Raw genomic sequence first — 21,209 nt, 5'->3', positions numbered from 1 at the left:
CCAACTTCTCTAACTCTGCATTGTCTCCTTCTATTTCTTTCTTGTTGCTTACAAGAACATATTGGTGAAATCCCAAATCTGAGATTCCAAGGCTTTATGTGAGAAATTACCATAAGTGCAACGACAGGCACTACGATCATGAGAAAGAATTCGGGACAAAGACGTGGAAGATCGTTCTTCTCTTCTATTTGCAGTACTACACTTCTCAAAATCCCACACTTTAATTTTTTTTTTTTAGGGGGGGGGGGGGAATCGAAGGAAAATTTTACTACAGTTAAATATCAATAAGACTATAAGAGTTACAGCCAAACGAATCTCATTCTCACAAGATTATTATAATAGAAGATCTCTAAGCACAAAGACAAGCGGAGATTTAAAAGGCTCAAAATGAGAGATAAGTCAATAAGGTAATGAGTAATGATACAGCCACAAACTCTTGTACAAACTTATTTTGTACAAACTGATGTGGCATAATAAGATTGCTTGAATTAAATATCACTTGGCCCACATGATTTGTTTTTATTAATTTATATTTTCATTCAACCAATGAATTAATTCCACGTCAGTTTGTACAAAATAAGTTTGTACAATAGTTTGTGGCTGTATCATTACTCGTAGGTAATTAACCCACCATACACGTGCTAGAAAACTTGATACTGTGGAGTCAGTGTTTAGCCAAACTCCTGGGAGCAATATCAACAACCATTGGACCTTATTATATGTCTTCATCAAAGCATCAACCTTGTCTTCATCCGAACAAATAATTAGACCTTATCTTCATCTTCATCAGAGGCCCATCATCGATATCAATCTGTTCCAAGCTCAAATAATTGTAAGGAAACCGCATTGCCGCTATAATGAGCACAGCAAGATTGGCCGCTGTCAATGCAGCCAAAAGCCAGTAATAATTATCCAAACGGCTCAAATTAAGCGTGTCCTGAAACCAATTATGTTTCCCGATCCTTTCACTGATGATTCCCGCATAGTAAACGGACAGGGTACTGCCAATAATTCCTACTCCCATAGTAGCAACAAAAATGTACTTCAGATATCTGAAAATCATGCGAGGAAACTGATCGCTGAAGAACATATCAATGCCTTTTTCATAGAACCCATCAGCGGCTCCGAGAAGTAGAAACTGTGGCAGCAGCCAAAACAAGCTCATGGGGATTTTTTCATCAGGCTTGTCAATTAAACCATGGCTTCTAACAACATCCAACCTCCGAGTCTCGCCTATTGCTGCTGTTACACAGCATAGTATTGATAGAATCATTGACATTGCAAATCCAACGACATGAGCTACGGCGTTCCATCCTACTGAAGTGAGATGTCCAACAAATCCTTCGTAGAAGGCCGTGAAACGGTCTTTCGAGATGTAATACAACAGTAGGAGCAATAGAGGACCGAAACTAAAATTTCCTCCATCTTTTCCGTTTATAACTTCTGCTTGCTCAAGCAAGAAAGTGTTTCCAATTGAGGAAACTACTCCTGGTATGATGAAAGTGAAACAAATTGGAATCAAATGTACAAGACATTTTGTTTCTTCAACTTCGGTAATACTGCACAATCTCCATCTGTTTCTTTCTTGTTGCCTAAGCGTCTTGTTCGGTAATATAATGGCGGCCTTGTCTAGCCACCTGCAGAATAGATTACAAAATCACGCTAGCTATCAAGTACAGTGGATGGATGGCAGGGGAAGGGGGCAGTACAGAGTCAGAGACCGAGAGAATGCAAACCTGAGGCCACGACTATGCGGCACAACATAGAGATCATTAATGTCACTTCTCTCGTAGAGCTCAGAGGCATGCCTAGGACACCTGTAGGATAATTTGGATATAGAGGCAACAAAGACTCTGACGACAGTTGTGAGTGAACTCCCTTGGGGTTTCCTACGTCTATAAGAAGAAGAGCCACTTAAGAAAACAAGTGTTGACACCGTAGTAAACATTGCTAGAATCCCAAATTTGATTTTCCAAGATTTTATGAAAAGAAATGCTATAGATAGAATGTTAGGCACCAAGGACAATCCCCAGAAGCTGAAGATAATCAGTTGGGGGCGGAAAGACATGGAAAATTCTTCTTCTCGAAAGTTTGTGGCTTGATCGGCTATGAACCTATCGATTGAGCCCATGTGACCTGAAATTCCAAAGGCTATTAGACCTAAAGCTGTGTATAAGAGAATTTTTTGTCCCTCGCCGATGCATTCAGGCTTGTAGTCACTGCAAGTGCCCATAGCCCCAGCGAGTGCAGGTGGTGTTGACATTGTCAATAAGCACATACCCTGCAAAACAGAATATATTGTGTGTGATTTTAGATACTGCTATAATTACTCCATGTTTGTAACTGATGTACTTCAGCTTGATTTTAAAAGTGCTAAAAGAGGAACTTAATTACAGCGGTATAAGCAAAACTGGAGACCAAAATCATCCAATATTTACTGATGGTAGTGTCAACAAGATATCTTATTGCCAAGGGCAACACGTGGGCGGTGCCCCAAAAGATATTGACAATCCCAGCAGCATGCACGAAACTGATCATCCACACTTCTGTTAGATAGTCCATCATCATCCAGAAGACAAATGCAACAAAGACGTCGCTCCAAAAAAGAACTGCCATTCAAGAATACAACCAGAAATTTAAAACAGGCTGAAGATATGAAACACTGGGTTGAATAAAATACACGTGTTAGATTATTAATTACCCAAGATTTTTCCAACGTTCAAGAGTGTTGATGGCATTTTTGAAGTGATTGCGTGACTTGCAATATCTTTTGGCGCGAGGGAATGAAATAGATTCTAAGAATCAGATGAATTAGTTTACAAAATAAAACTAAGTTGTAGTGCCGGAGTAGGTAAAGCTCAAATCAATTTTTCTTGGCTTCTTACCTTTTAAAAATTTAAACTCGGGTGATCAGACAAAAGACATAATTTGAAAGCCACTCATTCAAGATCCTACGGACTACCAAGAACTCAACCTTAATAAGAAAAAAAAGGAGATCAAAATGAAGTGATCTTGTTGGGAAATTGGAAAGATTTCGGAAATGCAGTGTAGTATATATTGATGAAGGATGAAGACAAAATAATATATTCCCGTAGAAATAACGTGGTTGACAGTGTTGTCAACAACTTATTTGTTGAAATTCTGCCCTTCCACCATTTTTTATTTCAAAGAACGTTCGGCCGATTGATTTTCTTAATGGCATACGACACAAAAGTATTAGGAGGATTCAACTGAAATGGGGATTAATTGTTGCTGGTGAAGGTGTTGATTATTAACGCACAAAAAATCAAACACGGGTTGCACAGCCGCACGCGTTTACGGCAGGAATAATAAGAAAAAGGGTAATTTTTACTTTCCTCCCCTGAGCTTTGGAGTTTTTGCACTTAGATGGCCAAGAACCATTTATTAGTAAAGACCCCCCTACCGTCAGTTAATTTTGTAGTTGACTGTTAATTGAATTCAAAAAGACTGAAATACCCCCAATTGTATATTATGGTAAAATGAGTTTGACTTTAGTACCGACCAAAGAAATAAATTTAATTGAAGATGCAAATTGGTTAGTTTGACATGCATGGCTATTCGCAAAGTGAAATGTTTAACCCGTGTTTTTTGCCACGACTTTTTTTTTTCCGCAGCTCACTCACGTGATCACCATAATTTTGATGACTACTCAAACGCGTTTCCGCAATAACTAACGAATAAGCAAAAGATACTGATGACCATAATCATGTAATTGAATACAAGGCTTTACAACAGATTATACCACCAATCTGTGCCTTTTGAATACATCTGCTTTAACAATACATGAGTGAATTGAGGCATATCTTTCTTTCACTATGTAAACTTGCCAAAATACATGTAGTCTGCTGGTGAAATAATTTTATAAAACAAAGGCTTGACTTGATGTGTATATATATTATAGATATTAGAAATTTTTATTTTCTACATATCATTATATATGTAAATATACACGAAACAACTAATGATTCAAACATATCATTATATATCCAAATCATCATCTGGGTCCTCATCTGAATCTGGCATCTCATTATCCGAATCACAAAAATATATTATCTGACCTTTGCCACTGTCCTCATCAGGTTGCAATTTGCCAGTTGAGACAAGTGCTTCCTCTTTGTTCTCACCGAGAGATCTTCAACCATAATAAATTTGTATAGGTTTACCATTTCCTGAAGCATTAATATTGTAGAAAATAAAAATTTCTAATATACTATTTGATAGGTTGAAGTACGTTGAGCAAGAACTGGCCAAGAAAAGGGGAAAGAATATTGATGTGAATGATCAAGTTGAGAATGATTTAAAGCATGCTGAAGATGAATTATACAAGATCCCAGAGCATCTTAAGGTGACTGGGATTTTTTTGTGCACACATCCATCTATGATTTCAAAGCGCTTTAGTGATGCCTACTGGTGTGTTTTATTTAGTCATTTAAAAAAAAAAAAAGGTGTCCTCGTAAAATTCTAATTTTCTTGTTCTTTGCATTCTTTATGAGTGGTTGTGTTGGTAGTTCTACACTGTTCTTTTTCAGTTCTACATGCAAGAATATTATTCTTGTGCCTTAAATTTCATACTTCTTGTTTTTATCAGGTAAAGAAAAGAAATTCAGAAGAAAGCTCTACGCAGTGGACTACAGAGATAGCTAAGGTTCAGCTCCCGACTGAGTATGTTGCGCTCTCTCTCTCTCTCTCTCTCTTTCTTAGAGAATTTGTATTTTGCAACTGTATTTGAAAGTTGTAAATTTCCTTCAACTGAGGAACATGTGGCCTCAAGGCTGTGTTTTGACTGGCTGACTTTGGGTCACTCCCATGGTGATAGGACATTATGCTTTGAATCTTATTGCCGGATAAAATGACGTAGGGACCTGAGACTTCATTAAATAAATGTCTGGACTTACAGTCAATGGTTTAGAAAAGAGAAAAAGTTTTAAGCTTTGATTTTTTTATAATTTTTTATTTATATGAATGATCACAAGGCACGATTTTTTTCACAATGATTTGATAATTCATTGGGCTCATGTCAACTAAAATGTGTAAAAGTTATGCTTGTCAAATTAAAGTACTAAATTGTCCATAACTAACCATATGAGATCTTCCGTAAGGGGATTTTTACTAATAAATGAATCTTAACCATCTAAGTGCAAAAGACCAAAAACTCAAGGGAGGAAAGTAAAAATTACCCATAAGAAAAACTAATAAGCTCCATTGGCTTGCAAGCCATCAGTCATCGGCCATGCGTTGTCAGTTTGTATAAGTCTAGAAGAGTTTTAGTTTAATATAAAGTTAGGAGAAAAGAAGAACAACGGACAAAACTAGATTAGGAGAAAGAAGACAAAAGAAAAGCACAAGGAATAAAAAAGAATAAAGTGCGGTTATTCAACAGACCGTCAGATATAAATTTCAAAACTGAGTATTATTTATATCCGAGTAATTGTTGCATTATTTACGTTCAAGGATGACAAATTGATGGACCCAAATTTGTGTTGGGCAATAGGCACAGACCCTCTAGAAGTTTATCTAAAGGTTTGGGTCGGACCCATCTCGCACTTAACTCGGCTTCAACAAAGTTTTTTCAAACGTTTTTTAAATTATTGTAACCTTTTAATCGGATAATAATTAACAAAGAGTGGGACTATTGGCACCCCTCTAAATATCTCTCAACACCTCTTTTCTTTATTAATTTTATTAAAATATTTAAAAATATTATAAAATTCTTTTAACACCCCTTTAATGACAAAAATACCCTTAATTTAAATTTATTAGTATAGACCCCATTGTTTAATTTTTTATCCCTTGATTGTGGATAAAATTTAATTTTTGATCCCTTGTTTAATTTATTAGTATAAAATTGTCTGATACTATCATTGACTAGCTAGATCAATTGTTTCTTATATGGTAACTTCAAACACCAAATCCTTAAAAGCACTTATATTAGTTTTGTATGGTGTTGCCAAGCCTTCTACAAATGGTTCATAATACTTGATCCAACCATTCGCAATAGGAGGAATAGGTGAAGCTGGAAGCATGAACACCTGCAGAAAAAAGCCATAGAAAAATTAGTCCAATAATAAATATATTGCAGCATAATTTGAATTTCCAAAGTTTTACATATCTATATGAAGTGACTTCTATTAACAAATCTAATAGTAATGATTTTATGTGAAGAGCGTGATAATAGAATAAATCTAAGAGGAATGAATGATTTTATGTCAATGATAATAGCAATGATTCTATTAACAAATCCAATAGCAATAAGGAATTTTTAAGGGGAAAAATTATTTGATTTTGAGTGGGGGTTTAATTAGAAATTGTCTTATTATGTAATTTTAATAAAGGTTAAAATTGTAAAATAATTAAAGAGGTGTTAAGAGGTATTTAGAAGGGTGCCAATAGTTCCACTCTTAACAAATTGTTATAATCAATGATGAATTAAAAAAAAAATGACTATCTCAAATAAAATAATAAATAAAGAAATTAAAAAATAAAAGCTTACAAATATAATTTCTTTAGTAATGAGTTTTAATTCAAGCATTCTCTTGATTAATTGATTGATTCTACCTAATATAAAAAAAAAATTATGGCCACTTATATCCTAAAGCTTTAAAATTAATTGACCTTTGAATAATTAAACTTGATAGGGGAATATGAAATGAATGGAAATTGATTTATTATTTTATTTATAAATATAAATTCAATTATTTAAAAATATATGTAAGGTGGGCCTGGCCCAAGCCTTTTTTATTAAGCACTTGTCTAGGGGCATGAGATTTTTTGGCCAATGTCTAGGCCCGTATGCAAAGAGCTTTTGCCAAGCCTTTTTATGTCACTCTAAATTCAATCATTCAAAGTCTATGACAAAATTTCACTTGTAAAATTATTGAGTGATTCACCTATGTAACAATAGGCTAATTCTAAGAATTCATTATCAAAACAAACCATATAACAAAACTTCTTAAATTCCTAACCACTTACCAATTTTAAACCAAAATATTCTTAAAAGAAAATGATGGTTTTCATTGTCCACGTCATATGTGGGTGATAACCGTCATCGCCCACATTGTCCACACTATTTGCTTGGGAGATGACCCATCCACTAGGCAATGGCACCATCCCCCACTACTATCGCTTGGGCAATGGCATCCATCAATGGAGCGATGGTGCCTCTGTCCGTTGTCATCACTTGGACAAATGAGTTTCCAAGCAAAAAAGATAAACTGCTAGTGAAGAAGATGTTATAATGTGTGATAAAACTTCAGTAAATGGAAATTAGGATGTTGATTAGTAATTAGAGTATTTTGGTCCAAAATGGATGTAAGTAATTAAGAATGCAAGAAATTAGTTTTGGTAAGAAATTTTTGAAATTGGTTAGGCAAGTAAATTTCTTAAAACTACTGATAGCAGAAAGGCATTGTAGTTAGATTTTCTTTATTTTTTGTTTAATTAGTATATTGAAAGTCAACTAATAATCAACGGACAGAAAAGTAATAAAATATAAAATTTATAATTTTCTAATAGTAAAATATTAAATTACAATAATAGTTACACTTAAGATTATTTTCCAATTACTTCATTAATGAAAAGATAGTAACACTTTAAAGTAATATTTCAAAGTTTTAGAACCAATAAGAGCAACTATAAGGCTAGTAGAGCTTGCTTGTGTGCGGGGTCAAACAAAGCCATAAAAAGAAAAATCAACTGAGAAGGGGTTTTAAGTACAGACTACAGAGAGCAAAAGTGACAACAAACACAGAGAGATTCGAATATGGACGTGATAAAGACGCAGCAAATTTCATCGAGACCCATAGAGAAGGTCATAGTTCACCCGCTCGTCTTACTAAGCATCGTCGACAATTACAACCGCGTCGCCAAGGACACGCGCAAGCGCGTCGTCGGCGTCCTCCTCGGTAGCTCCTTCAAAGGCACCGTCGATGTCTCCAACAGCTACGCAGGTTCGTACGAGATTTCACTTGCACTGTCTGTTTTTGAAAATTCATATCTAGATCTGATGCTTTTAGGGTTTCATTATCTACAAAACGTTGCCAATTAGATGCAATTTCATATTTAGGGTTTCATACGCGAGTATGGTTGAGATTAGGCTTTTCGATACAGAATTGTACTCAATTTTTGACGGATTCGAATCAGTTATTTCTTTGATTCGGTGTGTCAATTATGATGTTTAGGTTCAGTGTATTGGCTTATATTGATGCGAATGCTCGAAAATCCTCTTATTTTTATATGAGCAATACATACCAAAAGGTTCAAAGAAGGAGCGCGCATGAAAAATAGACAATAAAATTATTTTATTTAAACAAAAAAAAGAAAAAGTGAAAGGTTTGAGAGAAATTCCACCCTCTTACTTGTTGGCTAATAACTTTAATTTGATTTTACAATGTTATTTTGTTTTGAGTTTCGCTATGCTGTTATGTAACTTGGTGTTTGTAGTTTTGTATTCGTACTAGAAATATGGCAAAATAGTGATCTTTGTAATTGGCAAAGTTGCTTTCATAAATAAATGCACAGTCCCTTTATAGAATCTGATCCGTTAATGAGCAATTTTCATATTTCATTTCCTTATGGAGCAGCATTTCCGCTTTTACCACTGGGATTGGCAATAACGCATAATTGTACATTTCTCTTCACCTTTATATTTTCTACATCTTTGCATCCTTTGTAAAACATATGTATGGTGGGTCTGCTCCTTGGTTAGTATTTGTGAGATTTAACTCTCATTTATCACATAAAATATGGTAGCTAAGGTTTTTTCATTACATTGTGCGATTAATATTTATTGATGTATCCAATTGGTGGAATATGGTAATTTCAGTGCCTTTTGAGGAAGATGACAAAGACCCAGGAATATGGTTTCTCGACCACAACTACCATGAATCAATGTATTCAATGTTCAAAAGAATCAATGGTATCAACTTCTATAGTTTGCATCAAACTTTTATCGAAAATTGCTTCTTGCCTCTGGTTATTAATTTGTTATAATTGTTTCAGCCAAGGAGCATGTCGTAGGTTGGTACAGTACAGGACCCAAGCTACGAGAGAATGATCTTGACATTCACCAATTATTTCACAAGTGAGTTTAATTATTTTTAAATATCTATATATATTGAACTCAATTTTTTATTTAGAGGCTCACTTTTCTTCTCGCTATATTTGGTGTTGTAGCTATGTCCCAAATCCTGTATTGGTCATTATTGATGTCCAACCAAAGGAGCTTGGAATACCCACCAAGGCTTACTATGATGTTGAGGAGGTTAAAGAGGTAAAATGAATATTCTAGGCTTGTTTTGGTATTGTTTTTACTTGTTGCTATTAATGAATGGATAGAGACATAATAGAGATTAAAGGTGGTCCATTTAACTGTTGAGGATGGTTTTAATGATGTTAAGAAGAAAAGGATAAGACTCAGAAAATAATTATTGTCGCTATTTTTTTAACTAGCATCTATTTTTTTCCCTCCAATCTGGATGTTATATTATTATTTGTTGTATTATAGAATGCTACTCAGAAAAGCCAAAAGGTCTTTGTACACGTGCCATCAGAAATTGCCGCTCATGAAGTCGAAGAAATCGGTATGCCATGAGATGAAAAATTATATTATGTTTTTCCATAGAATTATATTTTAAGTTGATTATTTTTAATTTATTCTTTAATTTTCTGTGCTGATATTGCTGACATCTCTCCTGTCAACAGGAGTGGAGCACTTGCTAAGGGACGTGAAAGACACCACCATCAGTACACTTGCAAATGAGGTTATATAAAATCTTTGTCTCTTTTGATATATCTATTTTTCATTTTGGTTGATGCATCTGATGTTGAGTTGAGGCCATCTCTTTTTATTAGTCTCAATTTGCATCCTATGGATGTTAGTACTTTCTGCAGAAATGAAGGATTATACTAGTTACCTTTTGTCGTGTACAGGTCACTGGAAAACTTACAGCCCTAAAGGGTCTGGATGCTCGTTTGCGTGAGATCCGTGGTTACCTTGACCTTGTTATTGATGAGAAACTTCCGTTGAATCACGAGATACTTTACCATTTACAGGTATATTCATCCTTATTTGTTTTTCTGTTTGCATTGGCCTCTTCTTGTATCCTTTTATTTGCTTTTCTTTTTCATTATTATTTTTTGCTTGTATATGGATCTCATGTTTTCGAATCTGTTCAATTGCAGGATGTGTTTAACCTTTTACCGAATCTGAATGTGGCTGAATTAATCAAGGCCTTTTCAGGTAATATAAGCTAAAAGTTGCCCTTTTCAAAAAAAAAAAAAAAAAGGCTAAAAGTTACCGCAAATCTCAGTTTCTTGCAAATTAAATATCTATATCTTTTCCTTTTGTGCAGTAAAAACAAATGATATGATGTTGGTTATATATCTTTCGTCCCTCATCCGGAGTGTTATTGCACTGCATAACTTAATCAATAACAAGGTAAAGAGTTTCTGTTGCATGGATGTTTGTTCTGATAATAGGACCACATTTATAAATGGTTTTCTAATTTGCAAATTTGGTTTCCAGATTTTGAACAAAGAACACGAAAAGACTGAGGACGCAAAGCCAACGGCAGTTCCAACTGCCAGTTCAAGTTAAAATCAAGTTTGTTGTGCTTTGGGGCTTTCAGCCATTACCGAACTGGGGCATTTGAAAATGGAAGAGAGGTGGTGGGGTTGGGGGAGTGTGTGGTTAGGTGGAGCCAGTTATATGTCGAATGTGAGAGGTTACATTTGCCGACAGTTTTCTTCTACTGAGCATCATCAGAGATAACTGTGCTCCAAAAAGCTTGCGATTCATACCCCTTTTTGCTGTTCATTTTTCTTTATTTTTCCAAATTTTTATTTTGATGCAGATGGATTACATATTTCTTGCCTGTCTAAATCATGTTAAAATACCAATTTAAATTAGATTCCAAACATTGTGTGGTTGCTGTATTTTTAGACGGTTTTTTTAGCTACAAAGTATGTCGACCCTTTGCACCTTTTGGATTTCGATACTAGCAGATTTAGTCACCGAAGGCTTGCTATATGGCTGCTTCTTACAGTTTCTTTTAATTGGTAAGGATTGAATAGAAAGAAGCCCTTGTTATTATTTGTGGCATGTCCAGCGGTTCAGAGTTTTCTGAAGACTTCTTGGCTGTAAACTTCTTAAAGCTCAGGTTCAAAATCATGCTACACAATTGTGCCACACTTTCACTGGATCTTCTTCTTTGCATTGTTATTGGAAGGATAAATTTGAGAGGTCAAAGGGATGACAACGGAGACAAAAATCACAATTTTTTTTTGTCATTTGATGGTATTTTTTGCGGATTTGAATATTCTCCGCATTTTCTCTCCTAGTTCTCTTAGGATTTCAAAGATCCATTGACAAGTGTCGTCTTTTACCATCTTGGATATCATTTTTCCCCTCCGCGTTTCGACCAGATATCTTCCGCGTTAGTAATTGTTTCAAACAATCGGAGAAAGGTCTTTGTCCTTTCATAAAATTTCTAGCTCGGAGGTATACTTCTTATACATAAAAGGAAAATTATCAGTCATATATATTTAAATGATATCAGTATCAAATGTGTTATAATATTTTTTAAGTATATCACTCGTATACCTTAAGTTGACAAAATATTTCTGCCGTCCATCAATCCGTTAACTGCCGTTTGCAAGCGCTGACATTATAAGGGTAATTTAGTTTTTTTAAAAAACGACATGTCATCTCATTTACCTAGTAAAAAATGATATGTCATATGATGTATATTGATAAAAATGACATGTTATCCCATTTATCGGATAATTGTTAATAATTGCTAAAAAAAGTTACTTTACAACTGAATCTATTCCTCCAAAATTTAACCTAAATTTTTAAAGATATACTCCTTCAACTTCTAACTGGAATTTTTTATGGTATAATATGTATAATTGTAAATAATATATTGTTAATAATTTTTTATAGTATAATATGGATATTTTTTACGGATAATTGTTAATAATATGTACCATTAATAATTCATATTTTTTAATAAAAAATATATTGTTAATAAAAAAATTAAAAAAAATTGTGTATTGAAAATTTACGTTAATTTTTTGGGTAAATTTATTTTTTTACCTCATTTTGAATTTCAAGGGCGAAATAGTCAATTTGCTACAATTCTGTTAACTTTCTAACGGAAGTTAACGGATTGGTAGACGGCAGAAGTGTTTTGTCAACTTAGGGTATACGAATGATACACTTGAAAAGTGTTGTAGCACGTTTGATACGGGTGTCATTTAAGGGTATATAGTTGATAATTTTCCTAAATAAAATCAATAAAAAAAGCAAGCATTTGCCATCATCTGGATGATTTCAATCGTAACAGACCAAGCAATAAGTCATTAGATTGCAATTTAGGTAAGCATATATTAAAATTAAATTTTAACCATTTAATTTTATTAATGACACTTATCAATAAATCTTTAAAATCTTAAGAGGATTATCTTAGGAGGATTAAGAGAGAAAATGCTTTGGAGAATATTCAGATCATTTTTTACAGTGATTTTGCCACAGTTTTCTCCAAAATATCATTTTTAACAATTTTACTTCAACGTTCAAACACATATTTAGTAAAAATATATCACTCAGACGAGCGATAAAAAAATGGTTGGGTTTTTTAATACTGTGATATTGATAAATTACAATTTCTCAATAAGGGTAATGCTAATTTGTCCATTTTCCAAAATTAAACCTGTCTCTGATTTACTTTAAATGACGAGATTACCCACCCCTGTGGTTATGGAATTCAGTATTTCACCCGAAAAGAACAAAAGTATTTCAGAGAGGCCAAGGATCTGTTTGATACAAATTGTCATAACGTCATAAGTGCAGGGACCGGCCCAGTACCGGAAAAACGAAAGTGAACAAAACGATAAACCCTTTCTCTAACCGGAGGGTTTTCAGTCCATTCTCCAAAATAAAGGAAGCAGTGCAGTGATATCCATCAAAAGGCAAGTAAGTGTGAAATCTCAGAAACTTTCTTTTAAATTATTATGATTTATTTTATTTATTTGTTTATTATGTTTTCGTAGCTTACATTGCATATCTGGGCTGCCCTTGTTGATTATATTGATTCACCATTAGCTTGCCTTTCTTTGAATCTTAGCTGTTAGTGGTGCGCATTAACTGCTCGAAGAAATGATTGTAGGAGAAGTCGGTTTATTAATTGGTTAACAAAAGAGTTACTCATAACTGTTGTCCTTTGATGTAAACCCTAACTTTTGAATTTGATTCTGGTATCAGGAGTTTGGTTTATACCAGGAGCTTATATCATGGGCAAAGCTTCGAGGGATAAGAGGGTACATTCTATCTTTTATTCCCTTCCCCCCCTTCTTTGAAACTTTTATTTTGATAAGCTTGTTGCTTTTGCAGGATATTTATTATCGTAAAGCAAAGGAAGAAGGTTGGCGTGCTCGTAGTGCCTTTAAGCTTCTTCAGATAGACGAGGAATTCAACATATTTGAAGGTGGATTCTTTGTTTATTTTTTCTCTGTTTGAATCTCTCTCAGGTGAAATGATAGTCAGATTATGATTGTAAAATTTTAACCTTGAGTAGTTTGAAAACAATTTGATTTGCAGCTGTGAAGCGTGTGGTAGATTTATGTGCTGCCCCTGGTAGTTGGAGTCAGGTACGATTTCAATGGAATTATTGTCCTATGGATTGCCAATTTTTTATCTGTAGAACATAAACCATAATGAAATGAAATTACCTGACTTTCTGATGATTATCCTTATTGCTATTTTAAGTTTGTCATATGCTTCCTACATTCTATCATTTTAAATGCAGGATGCATGATAATTGATCATGATAGACACTGGATTGTCTTGTAGTCGTGCTATCTAGGAGTGTTAGAGAAAGTTATCCTTTCTAGGTTTTGATGTTCACTTCTGTCATGTGTAGGTTTTGAGTCGCAAATTGTATCTCCCGGCAAAGTTGTCACCTGATTCCAGGTAACTCTTATCCTGCCAAGTTTCATTTTCTTGTTTGTTGTAAAATCTGTTTATTGTTCCATTCCAACTTTGGGGTGAGTGTCCTGTTATTGACTATCTTAATGTTACAAAAAAGATTTTGTTGAAATCAAATGTGGTTTTGCTCTGTATTATGTCTTAGATTTAGTATATTTTTTCTTGTATTGTTTGTATGTAGTTGTTTGTATATCTGTGCATTTGGAGCAGAAGCATTTGTTTTGTATTAAACTTTTCACATATTTCTGCTAAGGTAGTTATTACTTTAATGTGGATGTTGTTAGTGTTTCCATCAAGAATTAGCAGTTCGTGCCTTCGAGAATTCAGGTTTTGTGATACATCATCAATTGAGAGGGATTTAGAAACATTTTCCATGTCCAATATGTATTTATTACTTGTCCTCTCCTCTAGGTTAACAGTCTGTTCGAATTTCTCATGACAGCTCCTCTTAGTCATGTCCAGTAGACTTCTATGGTGAAAATTTCATGTGCAACTTTTCCTTATCCGAGAATATTAACTAATGGCAATTGTAATAAACAGATAATTTTATTTTGCAGTTTCCTGTTAATTGCCTCCCATATCTATTCATTTTCTCCTATTATTTTGGTTATTGATAACTTTTACTTGAGTGGATAATCCCATGCACTCATATTATGATGAAAAAAGACCTAAACATCCGATATTTTTCTTCATGCATACTACATTCTCATTAAGACCATAACTTTATGCGGTACAATTTGCAGGGAGGGTGATCTTCCGCTCATTGTGGCTATTGATTTGCAGCCCATGGCTCCAATTGAAGGTGTTATTCAAGTGCAGGGTGATATAACTAATGCCCGAACAGCTGAAGTGGTAAGTATTGTTATCATTCCTCCATTCTTTGTTCTCCAGCCGTTTCAATTAAAAGTATGTAAACCTTTCAGACTGATGCTAGTTCAAAATTGCATCAACAACTTGAGTTTATTGTTGCACTGCCACAGGTTATAAGACATTTTGATGGCTGCAAAGCTGACTTGGTTGTATGTGATGGTGCACCTGATGGTAAATGATATTCGGCTTCCTACTTTCTAGTCCACTCCATTGCTGCTTTATAGTGGTACTTGTTCTTAAGCTTGCTTTATTGTATGGGGAATTTGCAGTAACTGGCCTTCATGATATGGATGAATTTGTTCAATCCCAACTTATACTTGCTGTAAGTATTCAGTTTTTTATATATGAATTAGTTTTTTGTCTGAGACAACTATTACAGTACGTAATTTTAGATGGTAGCTACTTTTGCAATAAGTGATGTACATCAATTGTAGATGCATCTAACTGCTGCTTATCATCCAACCTCTCTTGCCAATATCATCCTCACCTAGGGTGCATTAGCATTTTATGTCTTGACTTGCTCGTTTTACAATTTCTGTGAAACACCAAACTCCTCATTGGATTCTCCATATCTGTTGATGTATTAACTGGATATATTTATCCAGATAACATTCTTAGCAATAAACTTCTTTGCAATGTTCACAACTTAGACCTAAATTAGGTAGCGCACAAAGAGTTACCAGATGGTATATTATATCAAGAAGTTGGTGTTTTGTCATTGAGGATGGCAATGTTACCGAAATACTTTAAGAAGCTTATGTCAAAGCATTTTACCTTTGGTTGCTAATTATTCTCAGGGCATTGTTTCTTCATAGGGTTTTCTCTTATTTCATTTTAAAATATTGCTTCAGTTCATTTTTATTGGCATCGGCTGGTTTTCCTTTGTTGCAGGGTTTAACTGTTGTTACTCACGTACTTAAAGAAGGTGGGAAGTTTATTGCAAAGATATTCCGTGGAAAAGATACTAGTCTTCTATACTGTCAGGTAAATAAGATGCTTGTGAAGACCCCAGTTTATTTTTTCTAGGATTTTTGGCTCATGTGATTTGTATATTGCTGTGGTAACCAGACAATGTTTGTTTTATAACATATCTATGCCAAAACTTTCCCTTATAATAGGTTGTCTACTTTTATTTATAAATCAAGAAATGACATATCTCTCCTTTTGCCTACTTTTGTTTCTTTATTGCAGCTGAAATTATTTTTCCCTGTAGTGACTTTTGCAAAACCAAAAAGCAGCCGTAATTCAAGCATAGGTATCTTCCCCAGCATATTCATTTCAGTTTTTTGAATGTGGTAACCAAAAGGAGAAACAGATTTAACTTCATTTTGTTATCCTCAAAGCTAATACTTGTTTTGTTTGTCATCCAGAGGCATTCGCTGTTTGTGAGAATTATTCCCCTCCTGAAGGATTTAATCCAAAAGATTTGCACCGCCTTTTGGAAAAGGTGGGAAGCCCCTGGGGAGGAGAGGATCAAGGTCAGTGTGCATGCAACATTCATTATATATTCATGCCTTGAGTTATTTTAAATTAAAAGACTTGCTTTAGAATGAAATTTCTAAGAATAGATATGTTTTATGAATTTACTGATACTTACTTAGTCTTCCTCATAAATGGGTCTATTATTGAACATTTACGAGTAATACCAAATCTCAATCTGAAAACAAAGTCACCCTGGCTTTAATCTAATCTTATACCTAAATTTATGTATATTAAGTATTAATATTTGTTAACTTTTAATCACTAACGGTTGCTAATATAGTCGATTACATTGGAGTGTACACCCTCTTCTTCTCAAAGTGTTCTGGAAACTCATTTACCGTTAATTGATCATTGGGAGGCAAGAGCATTTGGGGAATTTCTCAATCAATACAAAGAAATAAGAATATGAAACTAACTTCAGACTGAACGCTCGTTGTAAAGGACCTCCATGCTAGTCTTGTAACGAACAAAGGAAGATGTAAGCTAAGAATTAGAAATCATAAAATAGACCAAGTGATGGACTTGTTGTATATAGAAGTTTTAGTAAGGAATATAATGATATAGTTGGTGGAAGTACTAAAGTTTTGGATGGTATCATGTGTCAGCATATGCTCTCAGGTTAGCTCAATTATGCAATTTCTCTTATTGTGAATTATTGATTTATCATTTAGTTAATTTAGAGAACTTCCACTATTCTCAATATCAAGGCATACTAGATAAGAGACAAGGTAATCTGCTGTTTTGATTAATGGGCATTTCAGGTTTGTTCAAATTCTACTTTCTATTTTCTATTCACAGATGTAACATTGGTGTTGTGTTTGTTACCCTGCAGATTGCAGTAGTGGTTGGTTGGAAGGACCAAATAAGGTTTACATCCCCTTTTTAGCATGCGGGGACCTAAATGGGTATGATTCCGACCGTTCATATCCACTGCCTAAAGTTGCTGACGGAACTTACCAGAGCTTGGATCCTGTACAACCCCCAATTGCCCCTCCTTACAAAAGAGCTCTTGAAATGAAGAAAGCTTCCAGTCAAGGTATACGAGAGCCTGAGAAGCATTCCTTGGATTCTTAATTATGCCTTACTTTTTCATAGATGGGCTCATCAATGGTTAAATTTCTTGATAATCAAATTATTAGTGGACATGCCATAATTATTATGGTGCAACTTTGAGAACTTAATTCTTGTTGAAAGGGGTGTATTCTTTATTATAATTGTCCATTTGTCCCCCAGACTGTCGGCAGTGCCAGATTGTTCCGGTCTCTTTTTTTATATACACACACACATGAAATTAATTTGAGAGGATGTGACCGCCAACCAATGCCATGTTTCAAGGCCAGTCATTTGGAGATTTAGCTGGAGGAGCAATTTGAGCTAATGCCATTGGAAATGTAGAATCAAAAGATATGAAATTAAGACGATATCATCTGGGATATTTGCTATGTTTTCATTTATGGTCTTGGTAGTGACATGTCTTCTGGATATTAGATAGAGCTGGGTCAACACCCGTCTGTCCCACCCATAAAAAATTGTCTGTTTTTGAGTTGTATCCCAGTGACATATCGTATTCAAAGTTTTAATGTATAGTTTGTCTTCCTTTAAGCTTTGTCCCCCCGTGTTTCCTTTTACGTGTCGTGTAAATGAAATTCACCAAACATAATCACCAGCTCATCAGCATCACACGGTTCGAGAATGCATGACCACAAATGGATTATTGCATTAACATCTTTACCATAAAATGAACAGTGTGTTCAAAAAAATGGATCGTTCATGACAATTTTGTCCTGCTAGTTGTCTTACGTCAAACAGACTAGACGATTCTGATCCATGAACCATTTAGTTCCCTTGTTTCATTTTCATTTTTCAAAACAATGCAAAAGTTTCGACAAGAATTCGGAAAAAGTGAATTGAGCTCTACAAAGAGGAGTAAGAACTTAGAACTACTCTGCTACAATCCTCCGGCTAGAACTCGGTTGGATATCTAGCTATTATCCCGGCGATCTCGCCAGGTTGGTTGAAATGAAACCTTGCCCAAAACTTTTAACTCCTATGATTCGTTTCCTTTACAACTAGCAAGAACCTGCAGAAACAGAGTTTGATCTGGACATAGAGGAAGAAGAATTCAAGAACTCGATGCAATCTTCGATAGCTTCAGCTCGATGAGATTCAATTGACTCTGCTAATGATCGAGACCTCGCCAAAGTTGATGAAGTAACCTTCCGAGAAGACCTCTTTTTCGTTGATACAAAACGTAGAGCTCTTGTCACTTTAGCTCCGAGATGCCTCAGCAATCTTGCAGGTGAAAATCCTGAATCCCTCGGTATCCGAAAACTGAAAATTCCAACGACGACCCTCTTCCGATTCCAGGCCGCTCTTGCACTGCCTCCATGCTTGAGAAAGACCGTTGGCTTTTCATTAACATCAGGACTGAAAGTCACTCGCTTGCTTGACATTTTAGACTTGTAAGAGTTTGCTACAAACGGAGGCAAAAATGGATCTTCAAGTATGAACAAAGACAATAGATAACGTGGCCAGGGGTATTTATTGATGAATGAATAGGGGGAAAAGAGAAAAGGTGAAAACAGAGCAATGAAGAAAGAGATAAAAAGAAGAGAGGATTGGGCTTCTCAGTGAAATCAGGAATCGACAGGCAGTGTTTTGTGGGAACCAAAACATTTAAATTTATGCTTTTGTTCAAAGAAATTCACTGTAGACCAACCAATTTGTACACCAAAGTCGTTTCTTGAGATGTATTCATAACTCATATACGTGCATGAGCCATGCACATGGCCTTTTTATAAGCCTACATTTCTACTCTACGCAACCATTATAATAAATGAGGAATCGCCATCACAATTTCATTCAATTCGGTGCCTAATCACTGTGCCAAAATCTAAGAATCAAACAGGCCATTTAGCTTAGCTCAAAATGAGTTCAAATTTCAAACATATGAACTGTATTACAATAAAAACTAATTTGGAAAGACCTTGAAATTGAGGAGTGATTTTCAAACAACTTTATTAGTTGACTACCTAAATTCGAATCTTAAGAGAGGTCAAAGTTAAAAATTCTTGAATTCAAATTTTGAAAGAGATATTAAAAAATTAATTTAGACTTCACTTATTCCTCTATGCTTATTTAAAAATAAAATACAAACTGCCTTGATATTATAATTCTTTTAATATTTTGGCCTGTATTAGATAAAATGGTCTCCATATGCTTTTACAAACTTAATCTTAATGTTATATTTATTTTAAGAGGACCTCTGATAGTTAAATAAATTACATTAATAATAAAAAGAAAACCTAATACTCATGTTTGAGAATGAATAGCTACAATATGTGTTGTCTTTCACAGAATTAAGATTGTTTTCATATTTAAACTTACATAACTACTAAACAATCATTATGTGTGTGTAATCATTCTCTAATGAGAGTATCTTCACTTTGTTATAACTAAGATGCTACTCAAATATAAAAATATGTAAATTTTAATATATTAGAAATTGTATTTTTTTTATCTATTAATAACGGTTAAAATGAGAATGTCTTTATGAGAATGATTATATTCATATATACACTAACGATTGTTAATAATGCATATTGCACTTGGAAGCAGACCCCTTGAAGGATACACGAGCTAAAGCTGGCCTAATTATTAAGCAGCCTTTGTGGGGAATGGGTATACGAGAATTTTAACCTAGGAAAATGGGGTTATTAAGTTGGTCAAAAGAAAAGGAATTGGTGGTGGAGCCACTGCTAAAGGGGAAAATAAGAACACAAGTGAGTGAAATGATCATCTGAAATATGAAAAAGAAAAATAGTAGTAAGACTGTAAGAGGGAACACAGAGACAATTACTAGATACTCTTTGATCATTATTATTATTATTTTCCCTGGAGCGTTGCTTTTGAGGAGCTCACAGGGCCTACCATGTATCTTTTCTTTTGTTGGTTACGTTGAATTCTTGATTCTGTTTTCTGAAAAAACAACTGTGAAGTGGATTAATGGACCATTTTTTGAAAGCTAAAGAGGGAATCTATTTGAATATATATATCTGTTGTGTGTGTGAGTGTGGGACTGGGGGCTAGCTAGCTTGCATTGCCGTGAATATTAGGGAAACTAATTGTAGGTTACTTTTTTCTTACTTGCTTTACAAACTTTTGACAGAAGGAAATAAAAATTAAAAAAAAAATCCCTGTTCAAGTATCTGCTTGCTGGTTTGTGTTTTTTGACTGGGAGCTATAGAGGCCCCAGTTTTGTTTCTCTTTTACTTCTCACTGATTTCATCCTGTCTCGCTGTGCATGCTTGTTGGTTCAACAGATAAAACGCTCAACGGCATGCAAAATTGAGAAATGGTTTGGTTTATATTTATGTAATATTTGAAACTTCAATTAATTTGAATTACATTTGTATGTCCAATTTTTTTAAAAAAATCTAAATTACTGATTGAAAATGGTCTTGAAAACGTTGAAACTTGAAATTGAAACTTTCATTCCTTTTTCTTTTTTTTCCAACCTTTATGTCCAGTGCAGTTGGAGTCAGTGGAATCAAAGAAATTTGACTAAAGAAGATGTGAAAATTTTCATGTGCTTGATTGGGTGCTGCCACTGCCGGTGCCGTAGTTGGGGAGGGCAAATAAAATTCAAACCATAAGACTTTTCTTTTACGTACAACTATATTTTTCTGCCTGCAACGTGACTTATTTATACTCAATTAGCTTGGAAAGTAACAGTTTCTGCATTTTGTGCCCAAAAGCAAATGATTGTGGGCTTGACAAGCCAACACACTCTTCTTATAGCCCAAGAAAACTCACCAACGAGGCAACAACAAGCTCCAACTCAATGTCGAGC

At 34.5% G+C, this 21,209-nt stretch overlaps 4 protein-coding genes across 5 annotated transcripts; 2 read left to right on the top strand and 2 right to left on the bottom strand.

Moving 5' to 3' along the window:
• Positions 1–332: 332 nt before the first annotated feature.
• LOC102611097 (protein NRT1/ PTR FAMILY 5.5-like) lies at positions 333–3,194 on the bottom strand. Its single transcript, XM_006481338.3, has 4 exons — positions 2,702–3,194; positions 2,395–2,609; positions 1,737–2,281; positions 333–1,637 (listed from the first exon to the last, which is right to left on the bottom strand). The coding sequence occupies exons 1-4, from the start codon at positions 2,736–2,738 to the stop codon at positions 749–751; spliced, it is 1,686 nt and encodes a 561-aa protein (XP_006481401.1). The 5' UTR covers positions 2,739–3,194; the 3' UTR covers positions 333–748.
• A 4,475-nt stretch (positions 3,195–7,669) lies between these two features.
• On the top strand, positions 7,670–10,953 carry LOC102616305 (26S proteasome non-ATPase regulatory subunit 7 homolog A). The gene is made up of 10 exons (XM_006480914.3): positions 7,670–7,967; positions 8,843–8,935; positions 9,019–9,100; positions 9,193–9,289; positions 9,524–9,599; positions 9,721–9,779; positions 9,949–10,071; positions 10,201–10,258; positions 10,371–10,456; positions 10,544–10,953. The coding sequence occupies exons 1-10, from the start codon at positions 7,781–7,783 to the stop codon at positions 10,613–10,615; spliced, it is 933 nt and encodes a 310-aa protein (XP_006480977.1). The 5' UTR covers positions 7,670–7,780; the 3' UTR covers positions 10,616–10,953.
• Positions 10,954–12,784: 1,831 nt separating this feature from the next.
• On the top strand, positions 12,785–17,959 carry LOC102615820 (putative tRNA (cytidine(32)/guanosine(34)-2'-O)-methyltransferase). 2 transcript variants are annotated; one of them, XM_006480913.4, is made up of 12 exons: positions 12,785–12,990; positions 13,283–13,338; positions 13,412–13,505; positions 13,619–13,668; positions 13,941–13,990; positions 14,749–14,857; positions 14,986–15,046; positions 15,145–15,197; positions 15,767–15,859; positions 16,067–16,130; positions 16,246–16,353; positions 17,190–17,959. In XM_006480913.4, the coding sequence occupies exons 2-12, from the start codon at positions 13,312–13,314 to the stop codon at positions 17,429–17,431; spliced, it is 951 nt and encodes a 316-aa protein (XP_006480976.1). In that variant the 5' UTR covers positions 12,785–12,990; positions 13,283–13,311; the 3' UTR covers positions 17,432–17,959. The 2 variants fall into 2 exon arrangements, with proteins under 2 accessions (XP_006480976.1, XP_006480975.1); XM_006480912.4 differs by having other exon boundaries at positions 12,785–12,994.
• A 216-nt stretch (positions 17,960–18,175) lies between these two features.
• LOC102615513 (josephin-like protein) lies at positions 18,176–19,202 on the bottom strand. The gene has a single exon (XM_006480911.4). It carries the CDS (start codon positions 18,808–18,810, stop codon positions 18,427–18,429), a length of 384 nt encoding a protein of 127 aa, XP_006480974.1. The 5' UTR covers positions 18,811–19,202; the 3' UTR covers positions 18,176–18,426.
• Between the last annotated feature and the right edge of the window lie 2,007 nt (positions 19,203–21,209).

This window comes from Citrus sinensis, chromosome 6 (genome assembly GCF_022201045.2).
Source record: "Citrus sinensis cultivar Valencia sweet orange chromosome 6, DVS_A1.0, whole genome shotgun sequence".
Lineage (NCBI taxonomy): Eukaryota > Viridiplantae > Streptophyta > Magnoliopsida > Sapindales > Rutaceae > Citrus > Citrus sinensis.
The sequence above is the reverse complement of the archived record's forward strand: the minus strand, read 5'-3'. Positions and strand labels throughout refer to the sequence as shown.

What these genes read in the sequence shown, in the direction of transcription:
- LOC102611097 (XM_006481338.3), bottom strand. Translation starts at nt 2,738, where the DNA reads ATGCCATCAACACTCTTGAACGTTGGAAAAATCTTGG. An exon ending in CCAGTTTTGCTTATACCGCT is followed by an intron (nt 2,282 to 2,394) that starts GTAATTAAGTTC and finishes TCTGTTTTGCAG; the next exon opens with GGTATGTGCTTATTGACAAT. An exon ending in CCGCATAGTCGTGGCCTCAG is followed by an intron (nt 1,638 to 1,736) that starts GTTTGCATTCTC and finishes TCTATTCTGCAG; the next exon opens with GTGGCTAGACAAGGCCGCCA.
- LOC102616305 (XM_006480914.3), top strand. Translation starts at nt 7,781, where the DNA reads ATGGACGTGATAAAGACGCAGCAAATTTCATCGAGACCCATAGAGAAG. An exon ending in ATTCACCAATTATTTCACAA is followed by an intron (nt 9,101 to 9,192) that starts GTGAGTTTAATT and finishes TTGGTGTTGTAG; the next exon opens with CTATGTCCCAAATCCTGTAT. An exon ending in TCAGTACACTTGCAAATGAG is followed by an intron (nt 9,780 to 9,948) that starts GTTATATAAAAT and finishes TGTCGTGTACAG; the next exon opens with GTCACTGGAAAACTTACAGC.
- LOC102615820 (XM_006480913.4), top strand. Translation starts at nt 13,312, where the DNA reads ATGGGCAAAGCTTCGAGGGATAAGAGG. An exon ending in GGAATTCAACATATTTGAAG is followed by an intron (nt 13,506 to 13,618) that starts GTGGATTCTTTG and finishes TTTGATTTGCAG; the next exon opens with CTGTGAAGCGTGTGGTAGAT. An exon ending in AAGTTGTCACCTGATTCCAG is followed by an intron (nt 13,991 to 14,748) that starts GTAACTCTTATC and finishes TACAATTTGCAG; the next exon opens with GGAGGGTGATCTTCCGCTCA.
- LOC102615513 (XM_006480911.4), bottom strand. Translation starts at nt 18,810, where the DNA reads ATGTCAAGCAAGCGAGTGACTTTCAGTCCTGATGTTAATGAAAAGCCA.